Source organism: Panthera uncia, assembly GCF_023721935.1.
Source record: "Panthera uncia isolate 11264 chromosome B2 unlocalized genomic scaffold, Puncia_PCG_1.0 HiC_scaffold_25, whole genome shotgun sequence".
In the NCBI taxonomy this organism is placed as follows: Eukaryota; Metazoa; Chordata; class Mammalia; order Carnivora; family Felidae; genus Panthera; species Panthera uncia.
The window spans coordinates 10814869-10834929 of record NW_026057581.1 but is presented as its reverse complement, the minus strand read 5'-3'; the positions used below and the strand labels follow the sequence as shown (position 1 = coordinate 10834929).

General features: G+C 41.9%; 1 protein-coding gene across 4 annotated transcripts in view; it reads right to left on the bottom strand.

Moving 5' to 3' along the window:
* Positions 1–192: 192 nt before the first annotated feature.
* Positions 193–20061, bottom strand: part of KIF13A (kinesin family member 13A) — a 216787-nt gene continuing 196918 nt past the window's right edge. For 2 of the 4 annotated variants that reach the window (XM_049654981.1, XM_049654982.1), the window contains 6 exons: positions 16916–16963; positions 15489–15600; positions 14154–14305; positions 13573–13677; positions 4612–5400; positions 193–1819 (listed from right to left, as the gene is read on the bottom strand). In XM_049654981.1, coding sequence (XP_049510938.1) covers positions 1799–1819; positions 4612–5400; positions 13573–13677; positions 14154–14305; positions 15489–15600; positions 16916–16963 — 1227 coding nt within the window. In that variant the 3' untranslated portion in view covers positions 193–1798. The remainder of the gene's footprint in view (positions 1820–4611; positions 5401–13572; positions 13678–14153; positions 14306–15488; positions 15601–16915; positions 16964–20061) is intronic. The other 2 variants (XM_049654984.1, XM_049654985.1) reach the window with 1 other exon arrangement.

Sequence of the window (20061 nt, the reverse complement as noted above, 5' to 3'; positions counted from 1 at the left end):
GCTGCTGTGAGGATTAAGCAAGATGCTATGTTTCAAATGCTGGGAACCGTGCCTCGTACGGTTGGCTGTTGCTATTGAATATTGGCTGTTACTATTACCCTTCAAGCTACGGAGACACATATATATACGTACCAATACGGGAAATTAGATCTGAAGCTAATTGGCAGGGTTATTAAAGACAAACAACCGATGTTTTAAAATCTGAATTAGACAGTCTGTATTCTAACACACACACGCACACACGGACACACACACACAATCTGTACCAATTAAATACAATAAAGTTGAAAGGGGATATAAATTACAGTTTTTCTTTTTCTTTTTAAACAGACAATAGTAGAATACTACAGTCGGCTCACTATACACAAAAGTCATCAACAGCAGCTTTTCATTAAAGTCTCCAAAATCTTACTCATTGACTGATGCTAAGAACTGAAAAGAAAAACTTAGAGAATGTACACATTCTCTCTCTCCCACAACACATTTATTGCTGTACATCCACACCAATTTTACAGGCATCTACAGAACGAGCGCAGAAAGTACTTCTGTAAGAATTTCCACATGCGTAATCCTTCGACGTCTCGGTTACCAGGAGAACCCTGCCAATGAAGACGTGGACAGCAGGATCACCTGCATTCTATCATCTGCTGCGAGCACGGTGAAGCGGGCACCTGTGAACTTAATAGCTCATCCCATGCCTTCAGTGTTTCCCAGAATTTAAGTAAAATTAACAACAGCAAAACCACACGACGAAAGCTACCGATCCAAAACGAAAAACCACAAAAAGACAAAAATCAACATCCCCTCCCCTCCCCAAACCCAACTCCGGGCATGTCTTTGTGTTCTCTTAACAGTAATACTGCTCTCTGAATCCCCCCTGCCAGCCAGGCCGAACCACAACCCTGGGGTAAGGAAGGCTGGAGTCGGAGCCCCAGGCATTGTCAACAGTTACCCTACAACGTCGCACCAGCAGGCGGTGGCCGGGTGGAAGACTAAGGAATATAGCTGTGAGATTTTTCAGTGTGCTTTATGAAACAGGACACAGAACAGCTACATGTGGCCTGGTAGCCAAGAGGAGTGTGGCACCAAACTCACAGTCAGACATATATGTACACACAAAACGAGGGGACAGCAAAAACGTTCAGTCTTATGTAAGTTCTTTGGTTGTAAAGAACGGCATTCTGTAACCTTTCCTGCAAAGAGGGATTCGCAACCTCATTCTTAGGCAATCAGATCTTTTTCATCTGCTCATGTATAAGAGATTACCTAAGTGGTTTTGTAACCAAATCCAGTACCTTACGATTTTCTAGAAACCACTCACATCTGCATTTTCATGTGCAGTCTCGTCTGTCTCCAAACAGACATACTATAGATATACATTTCATATACATCATATATATTATTTATAAAAAAAAAAAGAGTACGGACTCCAGATTCTACAGTAAGAACTGATTAAAATTGTACAAGAATAAAGTTCGCTTGAATCTGTGGAGGTTTCTACACAGTGGGTGTGTGTAGTCCTAAGTGCAAACAAAAATACTGCCACTTAATTCGATCCAGGATTTTCGGTTCTCTGGCTTTCCGGAAAAAGCAGAGGCTGCCGATTCCCCCGAGTGACAAAGTGCCAGCTTCTCCCAGCTCGGGAGGAGAAGGCAGGTGGCCCACGAAGCGCTCGGCTTCTCCACGCTGGTCTGGGGTCCCCGGCTGGGCCGCAGCATGTTTTACAGATGGGGCTGGTGCTTTCACGAGGCAGACCGCAACGAAGATGCTGTGGCCTGCGGGGAGGCGCTGGCTGCTTTCACCGAGTGCTCGCGCTGCCCTGGAATGCAGACCCTGGTGAGTTCGAGCTCCTGATCCCCGCCGCCCTTCCCCCAATGCCAACACACACACACACACACACACACACACACACACACACACACACACCACATACACACAGGGCCCATTCACAGCCAGACATCACCCACTCAAGGGGCTCTCCCTGAAGGGACCCACAGGATCCACTTTATTATGGAATCCTGTTCTAGGATTCACACTAGACAAAGGAGAAACCTTGCCCCAAAGTGAAGCTTCTAGCAAAAGTGATGACAGAAAGAAGACCCAAAGTTAAAGAGTGTTGTCACAACTTACTAAAACCAAAGAGTATTACAAAAACACTAAAGCAATAAAAAACAAAAACAAAAACAAAAACAAAAACAAAAACACAGGGGCACCTGGGTGGCTCAGTCAGTTAAGCGTCTGACTTCAGCCTAGGTCATGATCTTGCCGTTTCCGAGTTTGAGCCCCACATCCGGCTCTGTGCTGACAGCTCAGAGCCTGGAGCCTGTTTTGGATTCTGTATCTCCCTCTCTCTCTCTGCCCCTTCCCCACTCACACTCTGTCTCTCTCAAAAATAAACATTAAAAAAATTAAAACAAATCACCCTAATCCCATGTTACTCTGATACAACAAATATTTTTGTAAATTCCACTTCTATTGTTTTTTATTAAAAAAAAACCTTTTTTTTTTAAAAGTTTTTTTTTTGACAGAGAGAGAGAGAGAGAGAGAGAGAGAGAGAGAGAGAAACAGAGTGTGAATGGGGGAGGGGCAGAGAGAGAGGGAGACACAGAATCCGAAGCAGGCTCCAGGCTCGGAGCTGTCAGCACAGAGCCCGATGCGGGGCTTGAACTCAACGAACTGTGAGATCACGACCTGAGCCAAAGTCGGACGCCCAACTGACTGAGCCACCCAGGCGCCCCCGTAAATTCCACTTTTAAAAGGCAGGATCTTTGGCAGGAACACACTATTCTGGAGCCTCTGAAAACAAAAATCAGGTCCTGTTCCCGTTTGTTGGTTCTATGTAATCCAATCAGAGGAACAAGGGGGAGGGATTGTTGTTTCCTCCTCTTCTGTAAGCCCTCGGCCACCCCCTATTATCACTGCAGCAGAGGGGTCTCTGAAGACAGACCCCCCGCTCTGCACTGCACTGAAGCAGCTGGTCAGCGGAGGAGAGCAGCAGCTCCCGGGAACCTGAATTTTGAAGAGGCACCCTCAATACCTCTCGGGAAGTCTGCTGCACACTTAGGTTTGAGAAGCATTAGAATTAGCCCTTGGACTTCACGGAGGAAGGACCGAAAGGCTGATCCAGGCCAGCAATGCAGATTCTGCCTGAAGACCAGAGCAAAGGAAGCCAAAGGCTCTTAAACAAACGGGTCGTTGTTTCATGGGCAAAGAACAGTAACAAGTAACTTTATTCTTAGTCTTATGTTGGGGGAAGAAAGTCTTTTGTTTTTATTGCAAGAAATCACCATCTGGGTTTTGCAGTTTATTTAGGAGTATGCTGTGTAAGTAACTACACACGGAAATGTTAAGGGCTAGTATGAAAAGGGGGTAAAGCTTGTCGGGGGAAAAGCCACCAAACCAGAATAACTTTCTCAACAAAGCCAAGACCAATGGCATCATATCTTTCTAGATTATTTTTCTAGTTCTGTCTGCTCTTTGTTTTGCTAAGTTTTGGCCCTCCCATACCCCTCACTCAGCTGCAGTGGGGATGTGGGACCAAAACAGTGACCCTGGATGGAAAGAAATGGTGGCTCTCAGGAGCCCAGCCCCCAGAAGTGGATAATCTCTTATTTATACAATTTGCTGTTTTCCTTACGAATGTTAGCAAACATCCACTCTGTTCCATTAGTTTAGGAATTAAACTAAAAAATTAAACTATTAAACTATAAAATTAAACATTATAACCAACCTGGTCACTTCCAAAGCCGAAACTTCAACTGCTCTGGGAATTCACCAATACTTCCCCCAAACATGCTTTTACCTATGGGCACTAAATGACGGTTTTTTAAATCAATTCTACTATGCATGCCTCCCTTCCCCCACGCCCCTTTTTAACACCTCTGAAATTGGGATGTGTCTTACACATTTACTAATGTCATGTGGTTTCATTGGAAGTATTTTTTGCAGTGACACATAAAATAATGGTTTATCTAGTAATTACAGAAATCACAGATTTCACGAAATACAGTAGATGCTACCTGAATGCCTTGGGATAGCCAGTAATTAGACATCTCAGGGAACGGAATATGAGACTGAATGATCTTTAGTCATGTGAATGCTTAGTTCGTCACCAACCCACATGCCTGTTAGAAAGGCCACTGGTCCAGGGCACCTGGGTGGCTCAGTTGGTTAAGCATCCAACTTCAGGTCAGGTCATGATCTCATGAGATCATGGGTCATGGGTTCAAGCTCCAAGAAGGGCTCTGTGCTGACACTGCGGAGCCTGGAGCCTGCTTCAGATTTTCTATCTCTCTCTCTCTCTCCCTCTCCCTGCCCCTTCCCCACTCATGCTCTGTGTCTCTCTCTCTCTCAAAAATAAATAAAAAATAGATTAATTAACCTAAAAAAGTTATTTAAAAAAAAAGCCACTGGTCCCATATTTTCCATTGTCCATTGGACACCGCACAGAGCCAGCTGGGCAGCAGTGAGTTTGCGCTCCAGCGGGCCCATCTTCCCCATGTGAACCTCTCCTACTAAGTCCTGTGGTGAAGCACCTCTGGGGGTCGGTGCACAATCAGGCAGGCTCCCCAACAGTACAGAACACAGAGGACTGCCTCTGGAATTTATTACCTGTTCATTCTCTGCTGAGGAATGCAGCTGGGCAGGGCCCTGCGGCCCATCTGAGATACTCTTCCTGTCCATTTTATTGGGTAGGTTTCTTCTACTTGAAAGCTCTCCAGAAGAATCTGTCAATCCGTCAAAATCTTTCCCATCGGACACACCCATAAACTCTGTGAAAGAATGGTCCTCAAGGATATCTGTGGTGTGCTCTATGGTCACTTCCCTGGGGCAAAATTCTCTGACTGGTTGGCCATTTCGGCTGGAGCAGGCATCCTGCCCTGAACAGGAGCCAGTCCTACAGAGGGATTTGGAGTTTTTCTCAGGGATGCTTTGGGGTGATGGGCTCCCTTTGGCTAAGGCACTGTTTTCCTTGAGTGGCACCATAATTATCTTCTCTTTAAGCAAGCCTCTTTCTAGTTCTGTCAACTCTTTGTTTGAGGACGGCCTGAAATCATGCCCAAGGGACGGTCCGTAATGCTCACTGGAGTCTGTATCCTTTGTCTGAATGGCTAGCTGGTCCGAGCTGTCACTGGAAGGGACCGCCATGTCGGACAGAGTGGCGTTGGAGGCACTGTGGGAAAAGTAGCCGCTGGTAATACTGCTGGTGGTAGGGCTACGGGACACTTCTTTCTCCAGGACCCTTGAGTTCACCAAATCTACTTTCGAAGAAAACCACTCCCTGTTCTCCAAGCTGGCATTGTAAACACTGAAGTCTGCAAACTCCACGGGCACGTAAGGCTGTGAACTTATCAGCTTCCTGTTAAGAGCTTCCAGATCATTTTCCTCCTCCTCAGAGTCCTATAGTAACGAAGCAAAAGTCACTCATTAGCTCCTTATGGCGACTTTATTGTCAAGTTTTAAATACATTCCTATTAAAGGCATTCACATGTGTAGTGTTCCTGAGTTTGGTTAAATCTTGTCACCTACGGTGGACCCAAGTACAATACTCTCAGAGATCCATGAGCATAAACCCACCTAATACGTAGGATATTTATTTATTCTGTGCTCACTCCCTGCTAATTAGAAATGTTTCCTTCCCTGGTTTAAGTGCAGTGGACTCTTAATTCATTTTAATTGATGATTAGTTTTCAGTTGTGATGATTTCCCTTTGCTAATTAAATGAGGAGAGGGACAGCCAGGGGCAGAGAAGATGTGCCGCTTCGTTTGTTCTTACAATCCTTGCTTTGAGAAGCCAAGCGCAGGTAAGTAAAGTAATTTGTATAAGGTTTCTGAGCTATTTTACGGGGAGGGAGGGTAGTAAAATAAAGATCCCAACAGTGAAAAGGCCAACGAACATGATTTCAACACCCATTCCTGGTGTTACACTAAACGCTGTAAGGTTGTAAAATACTAACAGTCGGTCTAACGATGAACGCTTTTTAGGGTTTTGGAGAAGCGTGGATAGAGAGGATTTGGCCAGAGATGAGGAAGGTCCTGAGATTTAAATGAAAATCTCCTTTGTCAAGTAGCTTTAGAATTCTGTTTGTGAAGACTGGTATATATGCAGAAGTGGGTATTCTCCATTTCCCAGTCTGTCTCTTTTGTATTTGATGGAAACCAACATAAAACATGTAGATGTAAATGATAAGGAGCGCCTGGCTGGCTCAGTCAGTAGAGCATGCAGTTCTTGATCTTGGGGTCATGAGTTCAAGCCCCACGTTGGATGTAGAGCTTTTATTTCTTTTTTTTTTTTTTTTTTTTTTTTTATTTTTGGGACAGAGAGAGACAGAGCATGAACAGGGGAGGGGCAGAGAGAGAGGGAGACACAGAACCGGAAACAGGCTCCAGGCTCCGAGCCATCAGCCCAGAGCCTGACGCGGGGCTCGAACTCACGGACCGCGAGATCGTGACCTGGCTGAAGTCGGACGCTTAACCGACTGCGCCACCCAGGCGCTCCGGATGTAGAGCTTTTAAAAAGAAAAAAAATGATAACACAATCTAGTCATTTCTAATTAACCTCATAAACAAATATTCCTCTTCTCTGACAACATGCCTTTCATTCTACGAGTATTTATCAAGCATTCACTGTATGCCAGTCATTGTCCCAAGAACTGGGAATACCAACATTGAACAAAACCAGGCATGGTTCCGGCCCTCATGGAGTTAGGATTTTGGGTCCTTGCCCTTAGAACTATCCTGGACCCTGTTTTGGTGGATGGAAATTTCATTCAGTATAAAAGCAAGGAGACTGTAAAGACCTGGAACCAAAACATTAACCTTACTCATTAAAGTATCATTTCAAAAGGTTGAGGAGAGAGAGGGGATAGGGAAGGGGAAGAAGAACATGCTTGAAGGATATGGGAGACGGCAGTTCACAAATTAACATAAATTTCATCGACTGAATTTTACAATAATAATTTCTTTTGCGTAAGATGCTAAATGGCTAAACCAATACCTTAATAGTCTTGAGTGCTTCTTAGTTGTTTTTTTCTTTTTACTTGAGATTATTACATTTTATTGACACAAAGGATACTTAGGCCACATCACCAAAAAAAATTATGGCAACATCAGTAGTGCCTTTTAAGTTAAATGACAATTTGTAAGTGTTTAACAACATATGGTCGCTTTTCCTTGACATATATGATTAAGAATATATCTTTTTATCAAAATGTAAAATGCTATCTGGCAGAAGTAACAATTATTTTATTGGCCTTACACATTAAATTGATTCACTGTACTTCAAAGAGGAAATATTTTCCTATTTTTCCTTTTTCTTGTGCTAGATCTATATTTATTTATATATTTATTATATATATACATATATATATACATATATATATAATATATATAAAATACTCAAAAGCTGTATAACTCGAAAACTATAATTAGGTATAACAATTAAAATTGATTTTAAATTTTGAACAGAAAACAATGTGTTTCTTAAATTCTTTCCAAACATTTCTTTAAAATTCAAATGGCAACAGCTCTTTTAACAAACCTCTCAGGTTCAGAAGATACCAAATGAGCAGGGAAGTTTCTCTCTGAGTGCTCCTTAGATTTTAAAATAACTTGAATATAAATTATACAAAAGCATCAGCTGTCTTAATTCAATGGCTATTAATCAAAGGTGAGGGGTACCTGAGTGGCTCAGTTGGTTGAGCGTCCAACTTTGGCTCAGGTCATGATCTCGAAGTTGGTGAGTTTGAGCCCAGAATCGGGCTCTGCACTGACAGCACAGAGCCTGCTTAGGATTCATTCTCTCCCTCGCTCTCTGCCCCTCCCCCACTTGCACTTTCTCTCTCAAAAATAAATAAACTAAAAAAACAAAAAAACCCAGGGGCGCCTGGGTGGCGCAGTCGGTTAAGCGTCCGACTTCAGCCAGGTCACGATCTCGCGGTCCGTGAGTTCGAGCCCCGCATCAGGCTCTGGGCTGATGGCTCGGAGCCTGGAGCCTGTTTCCGATTCTGTGTCTCCCTCTCTCTCTCTGCCCCTCCCCCGTTCATGCTCTGTCTCTCTCTGTCCCAACAATAAAAAAAAAAAAAAAAAAAAAAAAAAAAAAAAAAAAACGTTGAAAAAAAAAAAGAAAAAAAAAAACAAAAAAACCCAAAAAACAAAGGTGAATGAGTATCAAATATCACTGGTAAAAATTCCAGAAAATTAGCAAAACAAAATTTTTGGCAACACTAATCTCGCCACCTTATTTTTAGCTACATTCTAAATCAAGTAGCATTATTAAAAAAGGGGGAGGGGGGAATGTTGGAAAGGAGCAAAGATTAGAATTCAATCAGTGGCTTTTGCCCGTATTTTATTGATTCTCTACTTGACATGTTTATTTGTTTTTTTCTTTTAATTTTTTTAAGTTTATTTATTTTGAGAGAGCGAGAGCGTGAGAGAGAGCGAGAGAGTGCGCGTGATCAGGGAAGGGACAGAGAGAAAGGGAGAGAGAAAATCTCAAGCAGGTTCTTCAGTGTCAACACAGAGCCTCATGTGGGGCTCCATCTCATGAACCATGAGATCATGACCTGACCCAAGATCAAGAGTTGGTTGTTTTCTTTTTTTTTTAATTTATTTTTTTAATGTTTATTTTTGAGAGAGAGCGTGTGCGCACACGCAAGCCTGAACAGGGGAGGGCAGAGAAGAGAGGGAGACACAGAATCTGAAGCAAGTTCCAGGCTCTGAGCTGTCAGCACAGAGACTGACATGGGGCTAGAACCCACGAACCATGGGATCATGATCTGAGCCAAAGTCAGATGCTTAATCAACTGAGCCATCCAGATGTTCCTCTACTTGACATGTTTAGACTCAAAATTGAATTTCTAGTGTTTGTATCCTTAGATTTCTTTCTTTCTTTTTTTGTAAGTAAGCTCTACACCCAATGTGGGGCTCAAACTCACGACCCCAAAATCAAGAGTTGCATTCTTTACTGACTGAGCCACCCAAGTGCCTCCCCCCCCCCCCTTTATATTTCCTTTTGACTGAAGCTGGCAAAGAAATAGAATTCCCCAAGCCCCGGAATCTCTGATGCAATTAATTACTGAAAAGTTAGTTGTCGAAAAGAAAACCAAATCTTAATATGAGAATTAGTAACTTGGAGCCCTTTTTATGCCTGAAGTTATGTCTTCTCAAGACCGAGGAAAGGCCTGTCACCCTAAAACACAACTTTGCTGAATGAAATATTCAATCATAGTTTACTGTGTAGAAACAGGTACACATTTATCAAACTCACAAAGATAAAAAGTTATTCCTAAAGGACTAGAAGGAGCTTAATAAAACTGAAGAGTCTACAAAACCACCAAGAGATTAAGTTCAAATAGGGATCAGTCCATAGTGTTGCACCTGGGATGGGACTGGGGGTGGGGAATGACCCAAAGAGAGAGGCTAGAGGAGTTGGGGCAAGTTATTTCAAAAATGAAGAAGAAAACTCAGTAGAGATTAAACATTTCCCAACATGTAAACCAGACTGAAGGCTTATTGAGTTATTGCCTTCAAGGAGAAAAAACAGGACTTAAAATTGGCTTAAACTGTGCCATAAGGGAATTTGGTTAGACAGACTTTCTACTCCAGAAATATTTATCGTTGTATCTTCAAGGAGACTAAGCTAAGCACCTTCCTATTATGTCTTAAGGACAAAAAGGTTTAAAACCCTGCCCAAAAGTGAAGCATGGAGTCAAGTTCTCAAGTCTCTCTATAGCTACAGTCTTCATGATTTGATTTTTGCAATTCAGTTCATGCAGCTGATATTTACCTATAGACAACATACCTTGACTTTAAGAAGGGATCATAACCCACATTAAAGCAGTGACTCTTGGCAAGGAGTTTCACTTGATCAAAGTCACTTTTACTTCCACATGGAATGGGGTCTGTGTTGTCCACACAGGGAGATGGTCTCTTTTCAGAAGGACTGTATCAGCCTAGGGCCCCAGTACTTCTGTCCATGGTACTAAAAGGCGGGCAGCCTTTTTTAGAAACAGCAGCAGCAGGGCAACTAAAACTGCACTATTTGGGGGAGCATCTGGAGTCCTTGGGGTCAGCCCAATTGTGCTGAGGGATGACGGAGCCTTTGTTCTTATGCTCTCATTAACCGCGAGACTTTGGGCACAACCCTCATCTGTAAAACGGAGAAATAAACTATATGCTGTCTATGCAAGACCCAAGAGAGGGAGAAGTGATTTCCTTTCTAATCTTCTCTCTGCTTAATGACTTAAAAAGATAGACTCCAAAAGCATGTTGTTGCCTTTATGTTATTTAAACAAGACATGAAGTACATTTGTGTATCTTCCCAAATTGATCAGACAACACACTGTGCTTTAAGAATCAAGCCTCAGTAGGCTGAGTAGCTCAGTCTGTTAAGCATCCGCCTCTTGATTTTGGCTCACGTCATGATCTCACAGTTTGTGGGTTTGAGCCCCACATCAGGCTCCGTACTGGTGGTGCAGAGCCTGCTTGGAATTCTCTCTCTCCCTGCCCCTCTCCTGCTTGCGTGCATGCACTCTCTCTCAAAATAAATAAACTTAAAAAAATTTTTTTTTAAATAAAAGAATCAAGGCTAGCTATATGTAACTATATTCTATTTGAAACTATCAGAAATTATTTCAAACTCCATTGATGAGACCAAACCACTGATTCACCCTCGGATTTTTCAAGAGTGTAAAAGGAAAGAGAGTGAATGGGAAACAAAAGGATAAAGCAGTGTATGTCCATTTGTAAGAGGAGAAATAAAATGAAAGCTTCCCACAGAGAATTAGAACCTCAGATCAAGCAATACCCTTAAAATCTACCAGAACATCCTGGAAAAGCCAGGACTATCTGAAATAAATCAAGCAGTTCAATAGTTTCAGAGATGAAGAGACAGAGACTTTCTTTTTAAAACTTTTTAAAAAAACTTTTTAAAAAAAGTTTTATTTATTTAAATAGTTTCTACACCCAATGTGGGGCTCAAAGTCATGACCCCAAGATTAGGAGTCGTATGCTCTTCTGACTAAGCAGCCAAGATCCCCTCTTTCTCTTTAAAAAAAAAAAAAAAAAAAAAATATATATATATATATATATATGAGAGACAGAGGTGGGAAGGAGAGATCTCGAGTTGGGGAGGAGCACAGAGAGGGAGAGAGAGAGAATCCCAAGCAGGCTCTGCACTGTCAGCATGGAGCCCGATGCAGGGCTCGAACTCATGAACTGTGAAATCATGACCTGAGCCCAAGTTGGACGCTCAACTGATTGTGCCACCCAGGAACCCCTCTTTCTCCTTTTTTAAAGATTTTGTCATTATTGTTTGGTGCCAGATTTCTTTTTTTTTTTTTTTTCAACGTTTGTTTTTTTTTGTTTTTTTTTTATTTTTGGGACAGAGAGAGACAGAGCATGAACGGGGGAGGGGCAGAGAGAGAGGGAGACACAGAATCGGAAACAGGCTCCAGGCTCCGAGCCATCAGCCCAGAGCCTGACGCGGGGCTCGAACTCACGGACCGCGAGATCGTGACCTGGCTGAAGTCGGACGCTTAACCGACTGCGCCACCCAGGCGCCCCTGGTGCCAGATTTCTAAGGAGAGTAGAGGCCACTCTCTCAAGTTTCCAGCAGTAAAAATGGTACCCTCAAACCCTACTCAGTAGACTTCAAGGTGCATGCAACCACACAGAGGCTAAGTGCTGCTTGAGAGTTGCTGGGTTAAGAGAAGCCAGTTCCATCCTACCCTCTGCTAGCTAAAAGTCCTGAAATGGGTTTTATGTAAAAATAATACAAGGAAAGTAAAGAAAATAATGAAGAGGCAAACTCTATCAACAGTGAAACCATCTGCTGGGTAGTCCCAGAAGGGTCATCCAGCAGTCTCCTGATGGTGTGTTCTACCAGAATGGATTGTTACAAGAGGTTTAAATTTACTACCCATGCATCATGGTAGTAGGTTCCACATCATCCAACAGATCCAACCAGCCAGAGAGCCAGAGAGTTTGCAGGGGTCATGAGCTAGCTACTTGGCCTTTGCAGCCCATGCTGCAGCCTTATTAATTAAGCAGGGGAGGTCGAGTAAGTGAATGAGCAACATATTAGGATTTAGAGATGTAGGGGCAGGTGTTGATGTTCACCCTCTTTTCCAGCAGGAACTATGATGGAGACTTGGGACTGAGGGGCAGGGAGAACACAGAAGCAACGGTGGGGAGAGGGACAGAGGGGAGGGGGAAATGGTGCCTTTTCTTCTGTCCTCCACAGACAGGAGGAATGAGAAGGTCATTTCCTAAGGCCTGTGAGCTCTCCAAGCATGCAGGTGCATGGCCAACTGCATTCCGGGTTAAGTTCCTGTTAGGTTCACACAGTGAGCAGCAGGAGCCCATTTTAGAACCTTCAGAGGACCTCACACCCCAGAGTCTTTGGACCAGGTCTGATGTGCAGCTGGGAAAGGAAACCTCCCACGGACTGCCCACGGATCAGATTGTCCTCAGATGGAAACACCAACCAGCTCTGTCTTGTTCCAAGCTGCTTTACTTTTTCAAAGCCCAGGAAGCCACAGGAGAGTGAAAGCTCAGACACAAGAAAACTGTTTCCAGGTCTGGGAATACAGTTTGTTTTTTATTTTATTTTTTTTAAGTTTATTTATTTTGAGAGAGCATGAGCAGGGGAGGAGCAGAGAGAGGGACAGAGAGAATCCCAAGCAGGCTCCACACCATCAGTGCAGAGCCTCTTGCGGGGCTTGAACCCACAAACCGTGATATCATGACCTGAGCTGAAACCAAGTGTCAGATGCTTAGCCGACTGAGCCGCCCAGGCACCCTACAGTTTGATTTTTAAATTGAGGTATCACATATAATCCCCCGTGCCTGGTATAGCAGCGTCTTAAAAACGATTTGCAAATGCGTAATTTGAAAACCAAGAGCTGGGGAAGGGCATTTTACAGGCAGAGTTTCAACCTACCTGTGGCTGAAATACAGATAAGCCATCCCAAGAGCCAGCCTGACACTGAGGGGGTTGGGACCTATTTTGCCGCCTGAGGTGCTGAGGCGGTAACGGGGGCAGTGAGGGTTTGCAGCACGGCTTCAAGCTGCAGAATCAGCTTAGCGGGAGCATCAGGCGACACGAAAGGAGCTTTCAAACATCCCACAGCTAAGTGTATGATTACTCACTGCAAGTAAGTGCAACTCCTCTAGGTAGATTAACTTCAGAATCTGGGCAGTATGCAGAGACACATTAGAAAGATCCAGAAGTCAGTTAAAGCGATCTCTTTGTTACCCTTTTCAAAGACTAGAATCAGTAAGAGTGCCTTTTCCCCTTTTTCTAAGCAAGTTGATACTAAGCAAATAAATAAATAAATAAATAAAATAGAATGCACACTTAGAAGAATCAAAGGTCATGGCCACATTCATGCAACATTTCATTACCAGTGATCACATTGTTTTCTTAAAAAAAAAAAAAAAAAAAAAGAGAGAGAGAGAAAGACCCAATACATTATCTTAATTTCTTCTTAAAGGATTTGGATGATTGTCTGTGAAAGGGCCTTAAAACCCACCACCAGGCAATACGACAGAAATGGTTCTGGAACTTACAATCTTCTTCTCACGTTTGCTATTGTGCTCTAGTAGCATGTTGCTGCCATTGCTTCCCGAGGGCACAATGCAGCCAGGGTTATGTGGCTGAGGTGGAGGCATGCTCTGCAAAGGTTAAGACACACAGATGCATCACACACAGAAGACGCCGACAGCCGAAATACACGGTTAAGTACATGCAAGTTAGCAAAGCAACACGAACACTTGTATTCCACAGGAGTAGTGCGGAGATTTCGCGGGCCGAGGTTAAAACCACTGATGAAGTCTGACAAGACTACACAGACTAATGGCAAATAGCATAAATGGATTTATCAAATTAAAAAAAAAAAAAAAGCCCCTACTATTTTCCAAACACCTAGGGAACATCTTTCTCACATGGAACGTTAAAAAAAATACTTTGAAAAGCCGTAAGCAGAAAGAAGATAACAGCAATAACAACACACAACAAGTTCCCCCGTGACCCTGGGTGACCCACACGTGTCTACACGCAGCGCCCAGCTTGTAAATGCACAACTGTTGCTGCTCCCCAGGCAACACAATTCTGTTCTTTTTTACGCGGCACAGAGAACTCTGGTACTTACCTCCTGGCTTAGAAGAGGCCTCGCTTCAAGAGCTATCCTTTTCTTATGCTCCTCTTTTACAGGCATCAGGGGTTTGAAAAACTTTGGCGGCTGGGGAGAGAATGCTTTAAAAGGACTGACTGTTAAGGCGTGAGGGTTCTCGGATGTACAACCTGGGAAGGACAAACAGGCATGAATTCACAGGCACAGAGCACTTTTAACCAGCGCACAGGAAGCACAGTCATCACCTAGCCAGAGGAGGAGGATCTGGTGTAACAAAGAAATTAACATGCTGATATTTGGCTAACGATTCAAACAGATGTGGGCAAGAATGGAGATGTATCTACTGAGTCACAAAGAGTCATCAAACGACTGGGAGGCATCGACGAAAGCAGAAACTAAATTTTCTACCTTCTTTTCAAGATCCAGCTTGAAGCACCACCTATTAGAGCGATTTCAACTCATGCTGATTTTCCAATGCTCTGAATTCCTGGACGCTTTTGTCCGTACATGCATTTGGGCTCTTTATCATTTATTATCTAATTTTCCATGTATCTCATTCCACAGTTAGAATTTAGGATCTAGAATGGTAACTTTTTGTATCTTTCACTGCATATAGCAAGTAGAGGCTCAATAAACGTTCAATGAATGGATCCTGTACAAATTTTCTTGCAAGCCCCCTTTTCTCCCAAGCCACCCTGGCTCCATACTGCTGAGGAACAATTCCTCTTTCCTGCTTTCACTCATTTCTGGCCGTTTAGGGCCTCTTTTCCTCCTCCTGTATTTTCTTCCCAATTCTCTGGTACAGTGTCATTTAGTAGGTAAAATATAAGCTGATTTACGTATTCAGAGAATGCTGTTCCTCTCAGGGCACTGGAAGATTACACAGTTAAGGAATAATGCTGTCACTGATCAACCTCATTTCTGGTATCATTTTTGGAACCAAAATCGGGGAATCAAAAATTTCTTGTAAAAATCTTTTGAGTACAAAAACATCACACCGGTAGATAGTCTTTTGGTAAAGAATGAAGTCTAACCATAATGTAATAAGATTTGTGTGCATCTCAAAACTGACTTCAAATTCAGGAAATGATGTGGGAAAAAGGATTTGAAAATTCTAACGTGCTACACAAAAAGCCGATTATTATTATTATCTGGAAGATATACTGGCTACAAAGCAAGAAGAAATCAAATAAGTGAATGTGACATATTCTATTCAAGAAGACAGTTTAGAAACATCCAGCCCACTAAGAATTTCAGGTTCCTATCTTATTATAGGCCACTTACAAAAGGATCCCCCCGCCCCATGCTTTTCCTAAGAAATTATAAAGAAAGAACATGGAAAAACAATCTCACCACTACTTTCTTTACTCCTTCGAGGAGAATCCCTGGGTAAAGTTCCATAACAGGCTATATCTTGGTAACTGGAGCTGTAGTTAGACATGTCTAATTGGTTCTCTAACCAACCCTACAAGGAAAAGACATGGGTTAACTGCAGTTAAGTTCCTTTAAAAATGAGAAGTGAAGCCCAGATTTGAGTTTTGTTCTAATTTTTTTTTTTAAATTTTTTTTTTTTCAAAAATTTTATTTATTTTTGGGACAGAGAGAGACAGAGCATGAACGGGGGAGGGGCAGAGAGAGAGGGAGACACAGAATCAGAAACAGGCTCCAGGCTCCGAGCCATCAGCCCAGAGCCTGACGCGGGGCTCGAACTCACGGACCGCGAGATTGTGACCTGGCTGAAGTCGGACGCTTAACCGACTGCGCCACCCAGGCGCCCCAAGTTTTGTTCTAATTTTTAAAGGCAGTATGTGCACTTCCTTATTTTTATTGTAAAATATTTCCAACATATAGAAAAGTATGAATGGCTGAATAACATGACCAATACTGTCATACCCAAGATATAGGTAGAGTGTTAATGTTAATCCTGTATCATGTTTGTTCAAGACTTAATAAAATCATTATGAACAGAGTAAAATCCTCTCCTGAACCTCTAAGGTCCCATTCATTTTCCCTCCTCCCCAGAGGCAGCCACTTTTATACATTTGGTGTGTTATCTAGGATGACTGGGTAAAGACCACAACGAAACACTTTTCAGGGTGAAATGGTTCCACTGATAATCTTGCCTGGGTAGCAGGCATACACTGGGATTGCCCCAGACAAACTAGGTGGTATGGTTACTCTAGTCCATATGCCTGAGATTTAAAAGTATCAAACTGGCATAAGATATTGGTATACTAGAGAGAGAAAACTTGTATGTATCATATAAGTTTATTTAATCTTACTCCAACTTCTCAGGAGTTGGCTGCCACTAGAGACTAGATTTTAAACTTCTTGAGGGCAAAATCTGTGCTTCTATTCTTTGAATCACTTAGTCCCTGGCATAGGGACATATATACAATATATGTTCCAAGAAATATTTGCTGAGTAAGGTGATGTTGTAATATGTCCTTAATTTTAAATCCCCAATTTTACCTACTTGAAATAATTTTGATTTTGCTAGAGTAGATATAATACCTTCTTAAAGCATTGAGTTAGACCCACTAACACACAGATATTCAATTATGTGTAGTATCAGCTTGATACGGCAAATATGCTAACTTACAACGTAACACTGAGTGCACAGCAATTTCATATCAACTATTTGAACTTGAAAATGGACATGTAGAGACAATAATCTGAATAAGATTGAGATAGGAAATCCTGAGATTTTCAAAACACCAGGATATCCTGAATTTTCAGACTTAGATGCTGTTAATTATCTAGCCATGGTAAGTGCACACCTTATCATCTTCATCAAAGCCAGAAAGGTCTGGTCGGCTGGAGGAGACCTGTAAGAGAGCAATGGTTTTATCAACGTAGTTCATATGTGTAACATAAACTACATATATAGAAATGTAGTGTCGCATTTACAATTGAAACCTGTATGACCTTCTCACGTCCCTCTTTATTCTGCAGTCCTCAGGAGTAACAACTACCCTCAATTTGGGGTTTATTATTCCCACACCAGCTTCATATAGTTACTTATATACATAAAATGGATGTACACATAAAAATATATGCACATCTTATACATAAAAGTATTACTATATGCACACATAATATATATTTTTTGCGTATTTTTATAATGAAAAAAAGTGGTATCTTATCATGGTCTTTTTCATTAGTCTCATAATTTATTTGTTCTATTCTGGATAGATATTTAGGCCACTTCCAATTTTTGTCAGTTACAAACTATAATGAAATAAATTATTGTTACAGTCCCTAAGTACCACTCTAGCTGTACCCCACAATGATTGACATGTATACAATTTCGGCATTATTTAGTTCTAAATATATCCTAGGTTTCTTTTTAAGTTTGTTTATTTATTTAAGTAATCCCTACATCCAACGTGGGGCTTGAATTCATGACTGCGAGATCAAGAGTCACGTGTTCTACCGACTGAGCCAGCCAGCCAGGCGCCCCCATCCTATGTTTCTATGAGACGCTCTAGAAGTTATACTAAGGCATGGAAACCCTGGGCTGCAGATAAGGTTTGTGTGCCTTCCACTTGCTCTTCCATAGCAATTTTAGGGTCAGCTTATGAAATCCTATAGGAGATTATGTGGGAAATTTATACATCAGTTTAAGGAGATGTGCCAACTCTTTTGATACTGTGTGCTTCCATCAATGAACACAGTCTGTCTCTCCACGAATTTAGGCTTCATTTATGGTGATAACTGCATTGAGATTTTCTGTCTTCTTGATTCGGTTTTTGTAGGAAAATTCCATTTTGTTGAAGCTTTTACATTTACTGGTATAACGTTATTCATGGTTTGCTCTTAATGCTGTCTAAATCTCCATTCTGTTTGTAGTGATATGTCCATTTTTATTTCCAATAATATTTGAATTATTATCCCAAAATTTTTTCTTCCCCAATGAAACTTAAGTAGAAGTCAGTGCATTTGACCGGTCTTTTCAAAAGCCTGCTTTCCAGCTTTGTTGATTCCATTGTTAGTTTTCTATTTCATACACCTATGTTCTAATCTTTATTATTTCCTTCTTTATTAGGATTCTGCTCTAGCATTTATTATTACCTCAACATTTTTTTATTATGATTTTGTTTAATTTAAAAATTATCTATCCATAAATATTTCTCAGTGAATCTCTAAAAAATACAGAATTCCTCCTCCCTTTAAAAAAACAATAACCACAGGGGCACCTGGGTGACTCAGTCAGAAGAGCACGTGACTCTTGGTAAGACTTGGGGTCATGAGTTTGATTAAAAAAAACAAAACAAACATAAACATAATACCATTATCACATCTTAAAAAAATTAAGGGATTCCTAAATAGTATCAGATATCTTCCAGTGTTCAAATGTCTCATAAACATTTTCAATGAACTCTGAATCAGGATCACAACAATTTGTACATCGCAATCAGAGGATGTATTTTGTCTCTTAGGGGTTTTCCCTTTTCTAGGTCATTTGTTCCCACAAAGTTTCCCTCTTGCTGAGTCCCCATTGTGTCATTTAACATTCTCTTCTGTCCCCTGTAACTATTTAGCAGGTAGATTCAGAATCTTAGAGCAGGATCATTTTTTAGGGGGCTGGAGGTGGACAGAATACTTCATAGGTGGTCTGTCTACACCTTGTAGCACAGATGTTTCCCTCGTTGTTTTTCACTCTTCTTTTTAATACAAGAGCCATACATCCCTAATAGTAGCTCACTGTTCTTTCATTTTCCCTACTGTCTAGTATTCGGCTCTGTAAGCGGAGTAACAGGGAATTCAGAGCCCAGTTTCTGTCTAACTACCACTTCCAACCACATCCCACAAGTACTGGTACATGTACCCGTTTTTATTATCATTTTGTTCTAAATACATCCTGATTTCCATTACGCTCTCTTCTTTGATACCTAAAACTTAATTAAAAGACCATTTTTTTCTTTTTTTTTTTTCAATTTACACGTTTAGAATATACAGAAATACACATCATTTCGACCCCACCCTCCCTCCCAAACTTACAAGAGCTGGAATCTTTATTGTGCCCCACTCATTTCTTTTTCCTTAACCTACCCAAAATGCTTTTCATAAATAAAACCAAGAAAACTGCTGAATTAATTTATGTTGTGGATTTTTTTCATACGGAGTATGAGGCTCCCATTATCAGTTTCTAATAACTGCACTGTGGTCAGAAGTAACCTGTACAAAAACGATTATGGGGGGTGCCTGGGTGGCTCAGTCGGTTGAGCGACCGACTTTGGCTCAGGTCATGATCTCATGGTTTGTGAGTTCAAGCCCTGCGTCGGGCTCTGTGCTGACAGCTCAGAGCCTGGAGCCTGTTTTCGATTCTGTGTTTCCCTTTCTCTCTCTGCCCCTCCCCCACTCATGCTCTGTCTCTCTCTGTCTCAGAAATAAACATTAAAAAAAAAAAATGATTATAGGGATTGTCTGGGGCTGCATTGTGGCCTGCCGTATGACAACTTTTATCAATGTTCGCCATGTTTTCAATCACTTTCAGGCAATTCTGGAGAGGAGGAAGGCAAGGATGCTGTGCTTTTCCTTGGCAGGATCTTACACCCTGCTGCTTCTGGAAAAGAGACTGCTTTGCAACTGTCCATGCCCTAGTCTGTCCTTTCTTCCCATGACAGTGTTCCCCTGCACTAGAAGCAGTTTCTGTCAACTGGATTTTCCAGATGAACCGGTTGAGGAACAGAATCCAGTGGTCAGGGGAGAGACCAGGAACTAGAGGAGTGTCTACATGAAGGTGCCTGGAGCCCTGTCACACTGATGGGCACCCCAGCAGAATCCACCAGGGCAGCTTGAACAGGGCATAGAAACGGATTCACGAGCAGCAGCCAGGATTTTTAGCTGACTCTACCAACCTTAAACCAACTACATGCATTTATGTCTCAAGAAACTTCTTTCAAGGACATAACTCTATGAC